This window comes from Paralichthys olivaceus, chromosome 20 (assembly GCF_024713975.1).
Source record: "Paralichthys olivaceus isolate ysfri-2021 chromosome 20, ASM2471397v2, whole genome shotgun sequence".
Taxonomy (NCBI): domain Eukaryota; kingdom Metazoa; phylum Chordata; class Actinopteri; order Pleuronectiformes; family Paralichthyidae; genus Paralichthys; species Paralichthys olivaceus.
In genome coordinates this window covers 11,878,528-11,897,762 of record NC_091112.1, presented here as the reverse complement: position 1 = coordinate 11,897,762, position 19,235 = coordinate 11,878,528, and the positions used below count along the sequence as shown (strand labels likewise).

Genomic DNA, 19,235 nt, shown 5'->3' with positions numbered 1-19,235 from the left:
ATCAAAAAGCTTACAACTTTACAACAACAAGAACAAGGAGCTTAGCAGTGGATGTGAACAAATTAAAAATCAGCAAAAAGACCCTCACCAGAACAGGAATGACAGCAAATTCAGTTTTGGCATGTCGTGGTTTAAATAATGGAGGAAAGAGGAAGAGAGAGAAGAGAGGAAATAAAACAACAACTCAAAAGTTGAGCTCAAAAGGACACAAATAAAGGGAGGTTTGAATTCACACGGCTGTGCAGGGCTGCCTTTGCCAAGAGACTTTGGTCACTTTGCTTCTCCATCATGGCTTACAATAACAAAAATTAAAAATCGCACAATGTAAAAATGGCAATGGCCAATGACAGTGGGGAGGGGAAAAAAAGCATCAGGAGAAATGGAGTGTCCTGGAATTAGTTCAAAGACAGAACGAACACGGGGATGAATTTTATACTTTTTAAGAATCTACAGATGATTGTCTGTTTTCTTTGAGTGAACGAGAAAATCTAAAGGTTTTGCAATCGACTCCAACTCCAGGACAGCCCCTACATTCAGAGGAGGTAGATAACAGGGCAGAAAAAAACACACATTCAGAAATGTGTCTGAACAGGAGTCGGGCTCGATGTCAAGTCTGTGGAATTGTAGTGCATACTGGAATTTGTTCAACTTTTAAGGCCAAATAGGAACCTCACTAAAGATCTAAGGCTATTTTAAGACAAAGGTGCAGAGGGGGAGTGTGGGACAGGGACACAGTAAACAGATACAGCCCTTTCACGGCGATACCTGAGTCAACAGTTGTTTTAAACCACGGAGCCTCGGCAGGACGCTCACTAAATGTCAACTCTTTGTCAAATAAACCCAATGTTTTTGGCTACACAGACACAGGGAAGATGTAAAAAAGAAAAAAAGAAAGACAGCACAAAGAGACTTGGCTACAGCTGAGAAATATTCTGATGAGATTATAGAGTATATATTGCATAAATGACTAATTATCATTTGGCCACAGGGGATAACACACTCCTCTGTAAGGACAGACTATTCAGATGAACTGGTTGTGGCATTTGCACAGCCTGTAGTGACATTCAACCCTCCCAAAAGGGTAAAAATTAAAATTGTATTTGAAAAATGTGAAGTACACTAAAGAAAAAAGTCAATGCAGCATATATCAGGCTTGTGAGGTACTTCATGAGTATATATAGATATATCAACCTTTTTAGAAAAGCTCTTCAAAGTCATATTATTCCTTATATTTCCTATTGATAGCATAAAATACCTCGTCTGTTTTTTTTCAACTTTCTGCCCATCCTCACATGGACATTTTTTTTTTGAGACTGCTTTGAAAGTGCAAAACACAAATACTGATCGTTCTATGCAGCATCTACACGAAAGGTCGTATGATAATTAAAAAATGGAAATAGATTTGTTTTCATGTGGCGCAGCAGATATTTGTATGTTTGAATGAAGGACTCAGAAAAACCCACAAAAGGCACACATTAAAATCGACTATCGCCAAACTGGATGATTTCAGTTCACACTAAAATGACAACAACCTGACGTTTACCACCACACAACCTCATATGTACCTTTCGCTGATGTTTACAATGATTCTGATTCATTGTAAAGTCCGGTAAAATGTGTATATTCCCTTTGTTAATTGTTGCATGCAAAACTATATCTCAAACCCAAATCAAAAATGGCGTTGAGTTTTGGTAATCGTAGGAAAAAAGGGGGAAATTAACTGAATAAGAGCCAGGGACATTCAGTCCTGATTTTATTGCAGTACTGGGTTTAACATGACAGAGAAATATGGAGGCATTTGATCACATGGAGCGACTATCTGAATATTTCAATAATCTTTTAAAGCAAACACAGAAAAGCTGGTTTCCACATGTCTATCCATTTGCTAAGTGTTCTGTTGACTAAAAGTCTAAAATGTTTCTCTAGCGTTGCCTTAAACTGCGTTAACACGACAAACTGATGTAAAGATGAACAAATAATTACCAACAACTCGTAGCTCTCACTCTGACATTATTGCTGTACATACATCTTTCCAAGAAAACCCTCATCGCCACTAAAAACATTCCTCTACATCACCAAAATGTATCTGGAATATCAACACACACTCATAGTTAAAAGTAATTTGTTAACATATGATGCAGTCTTGCCCATAGTTTATTTCACTGCACGAATGAGTCCTTATTTGTGCTTGATTATTTTCTGTCGCTGCCAGTTGAAAAACAAAAGGACTTAAATGAAACGACTGAGACTCCCGATTACAAAAATTTGGTCCCCTAACATGTCTCTAAAGCAACCGACCAGTCACACACGATTACTTGGTTTACCATTTTCTAAGGTTCAAGAAAATAACAGCGCTCTCATGAGATATTGGCTTGTATTGGTTTGGTCACTACAATTTTTGATTTTGTTACCACTGTTATAAATTAGGGATATTTAGCTAGCACCTGACACTGCTCTGAGGTAGATTTTTCCAAGTTGGTAAATAAAAAGCCAAGTCATTCTGAGGACAAGAAAAAGAAGAAAAAAAACACTGCCATAAGTCTTGCACGATTGGCTGCGTGTAAATCAACTGGATGGCATTGGTTAGGTTTGGTGAAGCTTGGTAGCGGTTCTCTCAAGGTCAGATTCACTGCAGCCCCGAGCAAAACCCCCGACATCCACCACAGGCAGCTTTGTCACATCTTGGTTCAGTGTGACCGAGTCTCAGCTCAGTTGACTCTTGAGAGCATCCACCGTCTTTGTCAGGTGCCAAAAGGTCGAAGGTTGTAATCGTGTATTGTTAAAATTATTTAAAAATCAGCTTTAGCTTCATTTGTTGTCACAGAGTACAAATGAGCTGCAGATGAGTTTCAAGCCGCTTGTAAAACGAAAGACAGGTGAGCAGCTGTGTGCTTAAAGGTCAGCAGTTGTTTGAGATGAATGCTTAAGTTAGTGGACTAACATGCTCACACTCATTAAGCCAACTTTTAATGTTAAGTTGGATTAACTTAACCATATTGACAACATGAATGTTACTTTTAAAGGTATTTGATCATGAACTAAAACTGGTGGAAAAGTTCACATTTTGAACCAATTATGGCACAAAATGAAAAGTTAAGGGGTCCCCCAAATCGAGGGGGGTTATTTTCTGGGGAACTTAGGTTAATGTGTGTACAAAATATTGAATAAGTTATGCTTTGGAATGTAGATGCATCATCGTTAGATTTATTTCAGTGGGATGATTTTCTGATCCATTAAAACATTTTAAACCAAAGCTGAGGACTGAACGACTGAGAGGCAGTGAAAACATGAAGAAGCTGCACGTGCTGGACGTGAGAGGTAATTTCATCAGGTCTGCTAGAAACCCATTTGAATTTATACTTAATAATTCAGACTTGTAGCTAAAAACAACAACAGAGGCAAACCTTGTATCTGAAAACCTTGATACCACACTGGTGTCAAACGGCTGCAGCTAACTGGATGGACATGGCATGATAAACACTCATGGACAAGGTGATGCTTCGAAAAGGTTAACCTAGGCATAGGAACAGGAACCCCGCTGCATCCAGCAGAGCGCCTGTAAAGCTGTCGTAAATGTGGAGAAAAAACTGCTGCGTAGGAATACAATGAACAAAAGTATGGGACAGAACACGCTTTCAAGTGGCACTGCGCTAATGAGTTAGTGAATCAAACTCAGGGAGGATTTGACATGATCTTTACATGATAGCTCTGCTCAGACAGAAAGAAGTAGAAGACAAAAATATTCAACAGCAAACAAGATCCCACACAAAAGCAACCATCGTATATAAGCACACGGCTCTTATGTTACAGCTCCACTCAAGCACGGGAAAGATGTCCCCTCTTTGCACCAGTTAGAAAACGTTGGCCTCCTAAAAACTACAGCAGCCAACACCCAGACAAAGACAACTGCAGACTTCCTCGTCTCACAGTGAGAAGATAAATATAAAAGCTGTGACGTGGGCCAGATCTGAGTTCATGAAATATCTAAGAAAACAATACTTTCTGCAACCTAAGAAGGTTAAAGCCTATAAATTAAAAAAACGGCATAAAGAGAAAAGAAAAGGTTGTACACGAGATGCAAACATGACTATAGATTTACTGGATGGATAGCCTATACAATATTACAAACCACGCAGGCTCTAAGTACATTCATTGTTATTATTTGGAGCTAGGAAAATAGGTCTGACTCTACAAGAGGTTTCTTTATGTCAGCAATAGTTTCTCTAAAGGAAGGGGATGGGAGGAAAGACATTAGTACACGGTGGGTAAAGGGTTTGGAATAAACTTGTGTAGAAGGTGTCGCATCATTTGAAATCAAGCTTTTTTAAAATTCCCAAACCATTCAAAAGCCAGTCAGTAAACAGGCTGATCACTGTTTCAACCCGAAATTTTAAACACACAGACATTGACGAGAAATCTGCAGAAAAAAAAGATCTTATGATATAGTGTGTTATTTACAAATCAGCCATTTGAAGAACCTGCTTTGTCCTGGTTCTGTCCACTCCAGATTACGTAAGAAACAGCTGAACTGAGGTTGATGTGTGCATTTAATTTATGTGTCTGATAAAAAAAAAAATGTTGCGTAATAATTATGGTTTCCGCTGCCGGTATTATAGACACCTAAGCACCCTGGGCCCTGTTTTACTGAGAGAGCAGTGCCACATTCATCCAGGCTGGTGTATTTGTTTCTTCAAACTAGGGATGCCACCAATACTTCCAAAATTCTAAAATCAGGGTACTCTTTATTTTACAGTACCTGATAACTGAAATCTCATTATTTTTCCGACTGTGTATAAAAAAAGTATTTATAACTTGAAGGCTACATAGCCGCTGTTTTTTGTTTGTTCAAATGTGATGAAGTAAATGATATTTATTGTTTTTTGCAGTGGTATCGCACTGCCTATCGGGAATCATGGAAATCTCATGGCATCGGTATCGACAACTTAAATTTTTGTATTGTGACATCCCTACTTCAAACACATTCTCAATTTCGCTCATGTTCAGGCAGATTAATGAAAAAGGTATAAAGCCTCTTCTGAATATCGATATGTCCGACATGGCTGGTTTCAGTATGATCCTATGCACACTGCCGACTTCAACAAGGACCGTGTAAAACCTGCACTTTACTCCTCGCACAGCACTTTGGTATCACATCTCCAACAAACATCATCCACAACTGGTTATTTTCACCTCATCCTGTCACGATTGTTTTCGTATGAAGCACCTTTCTCCAACATCACTATGCAAAGGCAACCCACCCACACGACTACAAAGTTTCACTCTTTCATTAACATTTAAAGGCATCGGGAAATTTATTTTTTGAAAGATTCCATGCTAGATGCTGGTTGGCTCGACGAGCGCACATATTTGAGGTTCTGTGCATCTTTTATTTTGAAAAGCCACCAATGCCAACTGCTGCTTTCTGAACAACAAACGAAAAGGAGGAAAATAAATGTCTGCCATTCTGCCACCTGATAATACTCTTAATGCTGCGACAGGTACAAAGTCCATTCTTGTTTAGTGCAAAAGTAACATTTGTCAAATGTTTTGAGTTTTATCTCCAGGAAAAAAAGCAATGCCATTGTCATATGGTATTTTTAAGGTGCTGGTATCGGTAATGAAAAAAACAAACAAATAAAACAAACAAACAAAAGAAGCAATGACAACAAGTAAACACGTCTCCTAAATGACATCCTGATGTTTGGATTAAGCTAATTACTTTTTGGGGACACCCGTTATTATTGTGGTCAAAATGTCACTCAGGCATTTTCTGGAGAAGACCAATGCCAACTAAACCACAAACACCCAGGCATCCCTTTGAGAGACTGAACATTCGAGTACATGAACTCATGTGGATGCTTGTGGCAGCATCATAAAGGCCTGCATTCACACAGAGAGGAGGACATTCACATCACAGAATGCAGAGCTTTGTACTTTTGTACTTAAGTGTACTTCAGTAATTAAACATCATAAACAGAATCAATTCATGTTCTGTGGTGAATATGACCCAATCAGATTTACTTTGCAGCGTTAAAAACATCTATTGACTTGAAGTTCTCAGGCTGATCCTCGGAACAGCCGCTTTCTCGTTTCTTTTGCGCTCTCAAGCAACTTTAATAGTCTGACGAACAGCACCACTCACCCAATGTGAGCTCTGCATTCGCTGTTACACTTCTCTAGTGGAAAAACGCATGTGTCGAGCAAATGTCCGTCACTTCATTGGTGCATAGAATTAAAGGAACAAATGCAGGGAAAGCTGTTTGTGAATACAAACACACTTCAGGGATTTGGTCGTACAGCTTGATGCTCAAAACCACTAACAAAGGGAAAAAAAAGACATTCTCTCTTATCAGTTTGAGTAAAACTACTAAAAATCACAATGACAAACTAAGAAAAGCACGTTCGACATCACGCACGCCAAGCGTTTAGAACCTCTGCTGTAAATGCAAGACTCAAACAATGCCAATTAGAGAGATAGCAGGGGTAATTATACAGAAATGGCCAGTGTTGTGATGTTACCATAACACTTAAAACAGGTAACAAGAGGTAGAACACACGGCCATTTCCATACAATTACGCCAGTGTCACACAATATGACTGAGTCTCCAGCTTGGAATGAGGAACTACATTTATAGAAGTCATACCAATGTTCTGCTATCAAAAGTGCATCCAAATCTACATGTGAGACCAGCACCCATAAGAACAATATTGACATCATAACAGTAAATATCAAGTACGTGAATATTTTTTTTTTTCAGAATGCCCCACAAACACAGTCAGTCGGCTTTTCTAGTTGCTTTACAGGTAATGAGTTCAGAGGGTAACACGGAGAGGTCGTCAAATGGAAAGAGAAGAAAAAAACCCTCGAAATGATGAAGCTTCCTTTAGCGTACGAGGAAAAAGCTCTGTGGACAAAATCCAGTGAGGATTTTAAAGGTGGTTTACAGTGAAAACTTCTAGCACCTAGAGATCAACATGTCTTGTTGTGCTTCCATGTCTTTTGATTATTAAATCATGTAAAAGTTTGTAATCTTGTTTGGCTAAGAAAGATCGTGTGTTAAAAAGGATACACCCAATTTTTTTAAAGGTTATAAAATCTACAATGTTACAAATAACCACATAAATACTTCATCCCATTAGAGAGGCATGAAGATGCTGATAAGCACTAAGAAACGCTACTAAATGCAACATGCTAAAAAACAACAATAACAAAAAAAAGGCCCTGATTATCTACCTCTATAAATGACCTAAATTCCTGTGAGTTAACCCACTGTTAAATCTCTTGGTTAAAAATGATGCATAGTTAGAAATAGACTACTTGCCTCTGATCAGGACTTTGTGAACATTCGCCAGCTTAACTTAGTAGTAAAACTTAGGTGGGGTGTTAGGAAATGTCTAGAATTATTAGTAAGACTGTAACAGTCTCAAAAAGGCAAGAGGATATTTGCATTTAAAATCTGTATACAAATAGACAGTGTTAATTTAGACTACATGTGGGCCATTCACTTTAAAAAAAACAAAAAACTTTATAGTATTTTCAGCAGCCTTCACTGAAAGCTTATTCAAAATATACCTTAATACCAACATTACTATATATAGTATAAAGACTCACAAAAAGTCATTTGCATAAAACCCAAGCTTTTGTGCGACGACTGCTCTCGTTTCCCGGAGCAAAACACTATAATTCAAGAGTTTTTTTAAAGGAAATTTCAATCAGTTAAACTCAGCTTTCACTCCACTGTACCGTACGCCTGGATATCGATACGCCACGCAAACGTTGCTCCGACAAAGACACTGCAGAAAACGCTTATTCTGCCGAAGAAGGGTTAATGTGTACAAGTAGGAGAAAGGAACAATTGTCACAAATGCCTAAATGTCTAAAAGATGAGTCAGCTACATGCATATTCATTACAAAATAAAATGATTGAAATTAAAATAGACTATAAAACGGAAGGGAGGGAAACTGATTTCATCAAGCTCCCTTCTATGTTGATTTCTACATCGTGTGTGTTTTTATCAACATGGCTCAGAGTACATTAGAAAGGAGTCCTTGTTGGGATCCAGTCCCAATACACTAGTTCTCGTATGGGAATCACTGGGGCAACGTTATCAGTTCCGGAGGATAAAACTGCTGCTCTTCAAATCTGGACACTAAATGCCACCCCATCTAGAACGAACGGTTGGTTCGAGGTTTGAAAACAAATCTGACTCAAGGAATCCTTTTGTAAGTTGTCACCAGATTTGGCATAAAATGATCATCAAGGTCAATCAAGGACAAATACTGAAAACCCAGCAGATGTGGGACAAATATTTCATCGTTTTTACATAGAAATGACGATAGAAAGATGGTCTTAAATGGCACTTTTCATCACATAGTGCCCTATGTGAAAAATCACACACAATCCTCAATATATTAAGTACTTTTGTCCTGGTTAAGTACCCACTCTGGTCAGTGCACTTTGCTTTGATTGGCTGATAAATAACGTTTGTCAGAGGAGCGAAACATCAGGCATATAAACAGTGAACGGGACCCCCCCATCTTTTTGACGTCTCCTTCTCCTTTCAAGCACCAAGACCATGACAAAATAATAAACAGGAGGAAGGTGAACAGCTTATTCTTAATTAGAAACCTCCCCAATGTAAAATGTTAATTCCCACTTGTTTAGAAATGGTAGATTTCACCTATCAGTGTAAAAACTTTTTCTCTTCCTCTCAGACTTTGCAACATATTCCCCTACAACAAGTACAAACACACACGAATGCACAACATGTCACAACATGTAAATTGAACCTCCTCTAACTCAACCCCCATGGAAGAGGGACTCTTTTGCATCTTAGTCTAATAGCTGGCTTGGTTTGGGTGGGTTAGGGGCTCAAGTACAATTGTAGATGTATGGGTAACTGACAGGTTTGTTAAGAAGGGAGATCACGATGTAAAACCACTGTGATGTTATCTAGAGCTGACGGAGAGGCAGCAGGGGAAATATGGTAGTGTGTTCCATCAGTCTCACCCACGCCACCCTGGGGTTGTGTGCTCTCAGGCAAAGTACATGGTGCGCAGCGTGTCCTGGTGGATCTGAACGGCCTTAGCCAAGGCTTGCTGGTCGCGCCCATTGCTCTGGCCTGAGGTATGACTTCCTTCAGCACTGAAATTGAGTTTAAAAGTTTAAAATTAGAGTCCATTGTATGAGGTTTACAATCCAGGTTTGCAATACAGCAAATGCAATTGAGTTCTTACCTGTCATGCTCTTTGTCCACCAGGTGATAGCGAGCACGGAAAGCCACCAAATGGGCGTAGTAGGCTGGTGCTGGGATGGAAACTGACCGGGTGCAGCGCACGTAAGTGTGGCAAAGCTGGTAGGTGAGAACCTGCAGTTCATCTGAAGTGAAGTGGTTGTCGTCCCAGAGCACGTGGTAGTGAGATGGCCGGCTGGTGCCCTGCAAGGAGGAACAATGAAGGACAGATGTTGAACCAAAATTCAAATCGGAAAACATTGATCCATTGATAATCCTAATAAATTTGTATTCCTTTTTCTAAAAGAATTCAGAGGAACGCGCTGTGCTTAACTTGGTTATTCAGTTACACTGGATCCTCATCCTATTTTTACCTGAATTCCAGCATGACTGCAAAGGTAGAAGTCAAACTCGGATGGGTGAGTAATTTTCGTATCCACTGTGGTGCCTGCAGGGATGTTTCCGCTCTTCCCAACCTGCAGAAATACACAAAAAATGTGTTAGTGCCAAAAATAAAATACATTTCCTGAGACACCTTTACAATGACTGGGTTTGATGCATCTACTGGTGTTTTAGTTTTGAAAAGTAACCATATCTTAGTGCCAAGAAAAATTCAAACAAGGTGGCAATGGGCTCTCTCATTATAGAGTTTGGCTATAAAACAATCAATATTCAAATTCATTTCAATGATGCAATACTGACCCTCTCATTTCTGTCCATACAGAACAGTCTTGTGTGGTGTCTCTTTTGCACGACGACAAAGGTGATCCCGGGCTGGTAGTCCTTCTCTAGTTTGATGCAGGCCTCACGGATTGCCAGCAGTTCATGCTGAAGAACCTGCATGAGTGCAAGTCAAAATATATAAAAGATTAATAAGCTGAAATTATATGAAGATGATTTGGAAGAAATCAGAAACACTATTTAGTCAATAGTTTCTGCAAAATCGTCAATATGCACGCCACCTGGTTAAATTGGCCCTCTGAGATGCCATCGCGGTAGTAGATGATCCTTGTGGGCTTGAAGCGGGTGGACTTGTAGAACTGAATGAGAAGCTCCCTCACCATGGTGGCCAAGTCCTGGATGATGTCCTGACGGTGCTGCTGCACCCGGACTGTGGCACAGTATCTGCTCGGGTGGGCATCCATACTACCAACAACCTGAAGAGGAAGAGCAAATATCTTTAGGAATAAATCAAAATTATCTAGAATATAAATGTAAATGGAATGAAAATGATACGTTTTGATTAATTTTAACAACTTGTTTAATGGGGAATTATATTTCATCTTACTTACTCGCTGATGTTTTAACAAAAGTTGCCTACTTTCAAATCCAGCAGACTCAGTGAAAGCTAAATTAATTTTGATTTGACAACACTGTTTCTGGCCACTGTGTCACTGTGCAGCGAAGTGTTAGTCTCCAACAAATCTCTGGAACTCGAGTGTATCTTTGAGCTGGGCAGGTAGGAGTGGATTCTTGCTTGAAACATATACCGACTGATGAGAGCAGCTGAAACTCAACCTTTAAGAAAATGTGGAGACCATTAAACTAATGCAATTAGCCGAAAGAAGCTCAACAGCTGCAGGGATGGTTGGTTATTCTCTGTGAATTTAGCTATAATGATTGCACCTCACTTTTTTGGAAGCTGCTACGTTCTTGTTGTGTTGTAATGTTACTTACAGCAGCGATGGAAGGCTTCTTTCCATCTCCTGCAGGGGGATGAGTCACATCTGCACCGAGGAAGATTACTGGCTGCTGGAACACCAACGGCCTGGAGCAAATACAAAGGTGCAATGAAAAACACAAACATTTTGCTTATGAGACTCATGAGACAAACTGTGGGCTTTATCGTTTTACTTTCAGGATTTCAATTAGTGTAGTAGTATTTCCACAAACCTGCCCTGTGGGAGCAAGATGTTATTGACGCCACCCAGCTTCACATTGATCTTCAGACAGAGGTTGGAGAGAGTCTGAGGTGTTGTCTTCTGAACATTCTTCACCTGCACACACTGAGTGGCCATGCCGAGCACAGTGTCCCCGACACGTTTCACTTCAGCTACGACACAAAGACAAAAAGATATCAATAAACTAAACATTACTACACTGACCAGTCACAGCCATAGAGAACTGGAAGCATGGTTTGGTCCAACCCACAAGTGACCTGACAGTGGTTTAATTTGGCTGTTATGCACGATTGAAAGAGATGTTTCAATGATGTTTAAATGACAGTGAGTTGGGAAGGGAACAGTAGAGCAGATGGGCAGGATCACAGAAAGAACGTTGATTTAGTCATTGTTTCGTCATGGTTATCTCCTCAAGCAGAAATAGAAGCAACAGGTTGGGATTCCCCAGAGCAACCGTCAAGGCTTCAAATAAAACGCACTCCGGTCGCACAAATCCTCACTGATTTAGTTTGTGAAAGTTTTGCCTCGCCATAGAAACAATTAGTTTGTGCTATCAATCAGTGATAACACATTTGTTTTTTAACTAACCCATTATGCATTCCAACTTTGACTTATTATTCAGAGAGATGTTGTTTATATATTCAGGCTTTAACAAACAATAAATCAATGTTGAGAAAATCTATGGTTCAAAAACTACATAAATACAGTTATCTTACTGTAAGCAGCTCTAACTGTTTGAAATCTTAATTTGAAGAATAAGCAGAATGTTCACAGCTTAAAAGAAGTTGGATACAAGCACTTCACAAGAATTCATTTCTTAGGCTTTAAATTGATATTATGTGTCTTATCTTGAGAAGAAGGAAACATCTCTTTCAATGCAAACAGTAGTAGTAGTAGTGGACCCCTCACCGTAGACAGGCGTCTTCCCAGGCAGGATTACCACCACCAGCTGGAGGCCCTGGTAGGTGTACTTGAGGTGCCTGAACATGGGCTCCACGCTGTCCGCTCCCTGGGCGTACTTACAAAAGCAAGGCTGACCCTGGATGGGCATCCCTGCATCCCTGGAGATCTTCCTCAGCTGATCTGTGAAAGCTCTGAGACAGATGAGGAACTTTTTTTATTCATAATTCAGAGTTGTGGCAGTTCAGTTTAGACAATATGACTGATAATGGAGCGCTGGATGAAGACAAAATAAAAAGACAGAGCCACATCGCACCAAAATCAAGAGCAGGTCAAGGACTGAAATGAAAATCTGACACCTAGATAAAACTGAGTCTGCCAGTCTTTCTTGCACTATATTTGGCAGCAACATGATGATGCTTGTAACATACTCTAGATACAGTTACGTACGTAAAAACAATGACAAAGCCTGGCTTATGCATCATAGAATGCATGGCACAGTTGTGCATGTGCTCTTAAAACAGAAGCAAGAATTGGGTACGACAACCACATGTGCTGTAACATTTGAAAATCAGGCTTTGCATCAAGTAATAAATCTCACTTGACACCTATTGAATTTAATAAGGTAAATGCACCTTTGTGTTTGTACACTTCTCTAAAAGGTATGTTTCATGACCGTGTCTATGCTCACCACCTGTTAAATACAAAACAAAGAGCAACGGTTTGCTGGAGAAGCTGCACTTACTTGAGCAGGAGTTCAGTACATTGTCTCTGTGGTGCGAAGCAGGCGATGGCCCACACTTTGATCTCGATGCCAGTGTGGAACTGCTTGTTCCTCATGTCCCATACTCCCTGGATAGGTGTGGCTATTGCTTTGTTCTGCAAATTGTAAGAACAGCAGCCGTATGAGAGCTAATAGAACACGAGGTTATAAATATAACTTAATACCAATGGATGGGCTGCATGAAATGAAGAGCATGAGGGGTTCATCAGCAGGTGCTCAACGTACCCTGCCTCCATACAGGATAGAGGGTGCCTGTAGGACGCGCCCGTTCACTTCCGTCATCTCGTCTCTCACCATCACTCCGAACTCACGAACGTAAGGGTCAGTGTTGAAATTGGCACTTCTCATCTGAAAAAATAAAATAAAATGTGAATTTTCTCACCTTACACTTCATCTGAAAACCTGCAAACTAACATTCACAGTTAATTTCAGTTAAATTTTCTTCAAAAGTATTCCTGATATATCAGACAATAGTAAAAAAAACAATTTATGCCTTGTCTGTACTGCTACAGGTATTTTTGGAACAGATATTTTTCATCCATATTTCAGAGAATCTCTGTCCAAACAACCATCCTTACATAAAATATCTCCGTCCAGACAAGAACACCAAAATGCCTGCAAGCACTTGAACAAGAATCCTGGGCTAGTAGGTTCCGATAATTAATAATCCTTCAAATTCCAGAGGAGAACGCAGTGGCCCAAGTAATATGGGGCAGACGACTGTGAATTCAGGAAATGTGGTGCAGTAATGCTACATTTTGCTGCAAACTTGTAATTAGACCTAGATTCTATAGCCACGTTTGTTGTTATTATTTCTGGCACATTCAGACAAAGCAACAGTGGGCATGTGCGAAGTACATCCAGGAAAAATTGGTATTATAAAATGAAATATCCTTAACTGAACTAATATTGAATGAAATCTGGAATCAAATTTTGGAAATCAGTGGCTATACCCAGCCCTAGTTGAGAAATTACCAATATACACAGGAACTGTCAAGAAAAGGTATAATAGGTGTATTATTGCAGTGCCTAGTCTGGAGCTGTGGTCATGACAGTCAGGAATACCGACAGCTGGTTGGTAAGAATATTTGTTTGGCAGCAGCAGCTGTCACATGTGCATGTTTCAAAGTTCTCTGGTGTGGGGAGTCATGTGTCAGGGGCCCCGGCTACAACCATTGATTTTACAAGCTTTTGTTGTTTGGGGTTTTTTGGGTCATGTATTCAGCAAGCTCGTGATTGTATCACCTTGACTTGTTTTTGCTACAGGCACCAGATCACCGGGCAACCACTATTGATGAACCCTGGCATGAAACAGCACAATGTCAACATTTCTACTGTTTACTGTGTCACTCTGGTACAGAAACATTGTCCAACCTGTGGAAAACAAGGTTTTTTAAACAACTAATGCCTTTTAAGATTTGAGACAGTGGACCTTTCACACACAGCTTATTTTGTGTGCTGCGTTTAGGAAACATTTATCTCACAATGACTCACCAGTTTACTGATCTCGTCCTGACGGTCTGGTGCAGATCGGGCTGTGGCACGGATCATGGTGGATGTTTGATTGTCTGTCAGTTTTTTAATGCAGCGCTGTCCTGCCACTATGTTACACACCTGGAGTGGACGCACAAAGCAAAACACGTGAATAAGGTCACTCTAGTGAAAGCAGATATTGTGAGCACAAGACGTTGATAATTACCTCGAGAGGTAGGTAGGTGTGCTTCTGCTCCTGTCCCACCTGTAGACATGGGAGGTGGGGGTATCGCAAGATGAGCTTGTACTTATCTTTGAAGTACTGTGCTACTGTGCATTCAATAGTTTGGCCGTTCTCCTGCTGCAGAGGGAATCTAAGGGAATGAATAAATGAAACACTCAATATGCCTGATGATCATTTTGAATTTGCAGACTTTTCATAGAATTGTCACAGCGGTTATCCATGGATTATCATACCCTCCTTCATCAATATGCATTTTAAATGATGTGCATCAACACTTCATTCTTACGTTTGGTGGCTGGCAGGTCTTCTGGTAACGTTGCAGACTCTGTACTTCCTCTTCATCTGCCCACAGTGAGTGATCTCCACCTTCAGACCTGGACAGATGAGACAAGAGTTGGGAATTTCCACACTTTCTATTGATCTTTCAAAAATGAATTGCATGCACAGTTTATATTAAGGGGAAGGTTCATCTGCAGTTCCGCCAATTTAGCACCTTTGTCGCTATATTTACCAGATTTTCAAAGCCAAGTCTAGAGACTTTTTGGACCTGAATGAGCGTCTCACTTTGTATCTCTCTGACTCATCATTTTGTGGCTGAAATGACAGTACAGCCTCCATCTTTGCCTAACATGTGTGTATGGGGGATTTTGACAGATGATGTTGCTGTTATATAATCAAGATTTTAGAAGACAAGAGCCAAAGCTTTGGAAAAGCTGGTGAACATGTCGTCTCAATTGTCTTATTTACGTCACTATTTCACTCTTGTTCCACTGTCTGGCAACAAACAGAAAAACACATAATGACAAAAATATGACTAAACTTCACCAGACACTTCACCTAGAAAACCCTACTAAATAAAAAGAGTCTTTACCCAACAAGCTCCTGAACTTTACTTACCTTTGATTTCCTTTGTAAATTTCACTCGTTGAGAGTCTGTTAAGGGCTTCTGTTGTTCTTCAATGCTTTTGAAATCCAAGACCTCACACATGAACTCAATTACAGGCTGGGCTTTGTAGAATGCAGTGGCTGAAACTGCAAGCAAAACAAGAACACAGAGATGAGATTCACAGAAATACCATTACTTTACACAACCTTTGCAAGAGCGACGTGAAAATTACCATCAATGTTGAGCATCATTTTCCAGAGGGAAGGCCTGACAGACTGATGGAAGCCAAACCACACCTCTCTGCCACCACCGAGGGGGTTCGAACATCCCTCTGATGGAGTGAAGAAAGAACGGCCTACTGGGGTATACCTTTAACAGAAAAAAATGAAACCTGATTAACATGTTAAGAGAAACGGACAGCATTCGATGAACAAGGTGAAGGAAAGACACTTAATAAAGACACAGAAAAAATGTATTGTTATGTAAAAAAGCTCTGCCTCAAGTAAAAAAACTGTGCTCAGAAAATTTAATGATGAAAAATTCTTGGTGTAACAAAATAGTAGAATCAAATAAAAACCTATAACGACAACCCATCACTCATACATGAAACAATGTTCAATAATCTAAGACCCACCTCATTGAGGGCAAATGCCTCATGACCACATCCAAGGCTTGAATGGTCTCAAAGGGGACGCTGGGAAGCCGCCCTGCCAGTGCCTCGTGCAGAGCTTGAAGACTAACGCAGGACATCCACTTGATGGATACTTTGAAGCTGCGGTCCTTGCCCTCACCTGGAATGGTCACTTCGAGCTCTACCTGTGTGGCACATGGGACAGAAAATAAATAAACAACATTTTTTCACAGATTTTTATGCAATTCCTCCAGAAGTGGAGACTTTATTGCTGGTTGTCATGTGGACTACATACTTTGTCTCTGCCTATAGGTAAGGGCATGGCAGTGTAGAGATTCTTCCTCCCATCATACACTGGCTTTCGATCACCAAAGATCTGTGTTTTAAAGTGCTGGACCATGTGCTCCACAATTTCCCTGGGAACAAAATGCAACAAATAAATTACCACAGAGCCCGAATCATTCCAACGCAGATTCACCACATGCAAGCAGCTGCTAAATAACCACGTGTGTGTATATACCGATTGACCCTCCTGGGGCATTTCTCAGGCTTGATGTCGATGTCGTAATGGTAGACCTCCAGTTTGGGGATTTCCATCTCGAAGAAGTTGGCCTGGAGCTTGATTGTCCTGCCCATGGTGCCAAAGTCTGGCCGAGATGGTGGCTTGAACACATATTCTGGCACCGGTGAAGATGGGGGATCTAAAAAGTTCAAATTGATAGATGAGACATTTGCCACAATATTTAAACCAGCGTACAATATTTCTTGATCTCATAAACAAGGAGTGTTGTGCGTTTTTCAACTGATCTTGACAGAAAACTCAGGAATATGGCAGACGTGTCTTAATATTTTTAATCTTAACTGTTTTCAGTGTCAGAAAACAATACACTGTTTACAAAAGCATGATTGTAGGATTTGTAGGATGCATTTAGGATTCAGGATGCAGGATGCTCTTAGCTATTATATGCGAGTATGTGAACTTTCCCACCAGCCGAATCAGAGGCAGTCTGTTCCTTTTAAACCGCTTGAGGTGTCATCCTGGACATGATGTTATAAGCGTTCATCATTGGTCAACATGCTGAACCAAGAAGCTCCATATCTGCAACTTCAGATGCTACGGTCAGACCGAGAGAGCACTCTATTCAATCTCCTCTGTGCCTTATCTTTGTGCTCCAGCTCTGTTCATTCACGAAGACTAACACCCATAAAACCTAATAATATATGGCAGGCATTATTGAATGGCCTTCAGTGTCTAACAGCGCAAAATTGGGTGCTTTTAAAAGGAAATTGTCAATCTGAAACAACGTCGTCTCCTTCAGAATCTCATCTGTGGCACCACATTACCTGTGTACTATTTCTGGGACAGTTTCAATATTCGGTCAGACAGTTCAAATGTACTTTGAATGAGAAAGACTGTGACAATAGAAAGATTAGAAAAAGCGTAATGCAGTTGGCCACTTAAACCGGCCCACTGCAGAGACCAGTTAAAGACTTTATGGCCCAAATATGGGAAGCGCTTACCAGAGCTTAATGAGCCGGAGGAACGGGCTCCCTCGGTCATCTCAGAAGCTACAGGGGACAAAAAATTACATGTTATGATTGCACAACATAAATCCTCTTGATACACACTGTGCTGACACATACAGAGGGGTAAAAATGAACTTTTAATCACATAACAAAGAACAGACATGAGGAAATCGTTGGTAATTTCCTTTTGTAGCTAGAAGCACGAAGTTTAGATTGCCACTCATCTTTACTTGTATGTTTCCACAGCAAACACTTTCTTCCTCTCAGTATGTCTAGCTCTCTTATCATTTCCAGAACGCCTCCATCCACAATCAGGGCGACTTTTTTAAGAAAGTCTTATCAATATACACACAGGAGTGATCGTGCAAGCTGGCAATCTGACTCTGCCTGAAACCACCCGCTCTTCTGGGAGGAAACTAATACTAGATGTTAATTCCTATTTCAGATTAACAAAAAAACAAGAAAGACACCTCCTGACACATAGAAATCAATAAACACAAACAAGCACAACACTGGTAACTATGTGGCAGAGATACAATATGATCTTTGAGATCCGGAATAATAAAGGAATGATTCAGAGAAAAACTAATTTGATCAGGAAATGATGTAAAAATCTATCATAGTCTGCTTGTCAGGTGTTGAACTGTATCTAACCTGAACCAATGTCCTTAATATGTCCAATCTCCTACAGTCGATGTCACATTAACAAGACGATTTGTTTATTTATTGATTCCGTGGACAAAAACAATGTCAACATAGCTACATCTGCCTCACTTCAGACGATACTGCTAACCAAGCATAGCTAAGATTGGTGAGATTAGATAGCATTATCACAGGCTACACATCGCTTCAACTCAGTGTTCAGTACTAAAACTGTGAGAGACTCACAACTACGATCTGTGTTTGTAATCGTGCGATGTACTCAGACGATATTACCCAGTCGATCCCACCTCACGAGACAACCTCGGAAAGCTAACAGCAAGTTACCGAAACGAGGCACCGCTGAAGCTAACTGGGCTAACAGCGGCTCGTTGTTGCTGCACGCTAGCTAAGATTACCTCTCCCCCTAATGCCTCCACTTAAGAATGGGGACGAGATGTTCTTAATCACGATGATCGCTCGACTTTAATGATAAATGGCTGTGAGGCGGGACCGAGGTCTGTCTTTCGGCAACGAGTCGCTGCAATGTGGCAGCAAAGGCGCTACAACTAGTGGGTCGATTTTTTCTTTTGCTAGCCGCATCAATTAGCTGATGCTAACGTTAGCCGTAGCACTTACCTCCGGGAGAGGAATACATTTTGTCGACTTTTTTTCAGCGTGAGTCGTGGACGTGCGGATACTCCACTTTATTTCGGCCGGATCCCACCGAAACTCATGCGTGGTCGAAGGGGTGTTGATGTACACGGAGCGGATGGAGGAAGCCCGGCTCGGAAAGAAAGATATTTAGTTAGCGAAGTGGTAAATGTGTGGAGACTCTCATCCTCTGCGCGGCCCCATCCCCCCAACACAAAACAGCAGTGAGAGGGCCATGCACGTAAGGAGGAGTCCCTCCCACCTACTTCCGCCTCTGGCCACTTCCCGTTAGACAAGCGAGTTCAGGCGGAGTTGTTTTGAAGGGAAAGCTGTGTTTTTACTCCACACTCGATAATTAAAAA

At 40.6% G+C, this 19,235-nt stretch overlaps 1 protein-coding gene across 2 annotated transcripts; it reads right to left on the bottom strand.

Annotated features, from left to right (window-relative positions):
• Positions 1-639: 639 nt before the first annotated feature.
• On the bottom strand, positions 640-19,153 carry ago2 (argonaute RISC catalytic component 2). 2 transcript variants are annotated; one of them, XM_020090602.2, is made up of 20 exons: positions 18,859-19,153; positions 17,575-17,622; positions 16,574-16,754; positions 16,349-16,469; positions 16,057-16,238; positions 15,655-15,791; positions 15,434-15,568; positions 14,823-14,910; positions 14,519-14,666; positions 14,314-14,433; positions 13,045-13,167; positions 12,781-12,914; positions 12,045-12,229; positions 11,128-11,287; positions 10,912-11,002; positions 10,197-10,391; positions 9,937-10,071; positions 9,609-9,710; positions 9,239-9,438; positions 640-9,146 (listed from the first exon to the last, which is right to left on the bottom strand). In XM_020090602.2, the coding sequence occupies exons 1-20, from the start codon at positions 18,875-18,877 to the stop codon at positions 9,038-9,040; spliced, it is 2,613 nt and encodes an 870-aa protein (XP_019946161.1). In that variant the 5' UTR covers positions 18,878-19,153; the 3' UTR covers positions 640-9,037. The 2 variants fall into 2 exon arrangements, with proteins under 2 accessions (XP_019946161.1, XP_069372929.1); XM_069516828.1 differs by having other exon boundaries at positions 3,137-9,146; positions 10,194-10,391.
• Between the last annotated feature and the right edge of the window lie 82 nt (positions 19,154-19,235).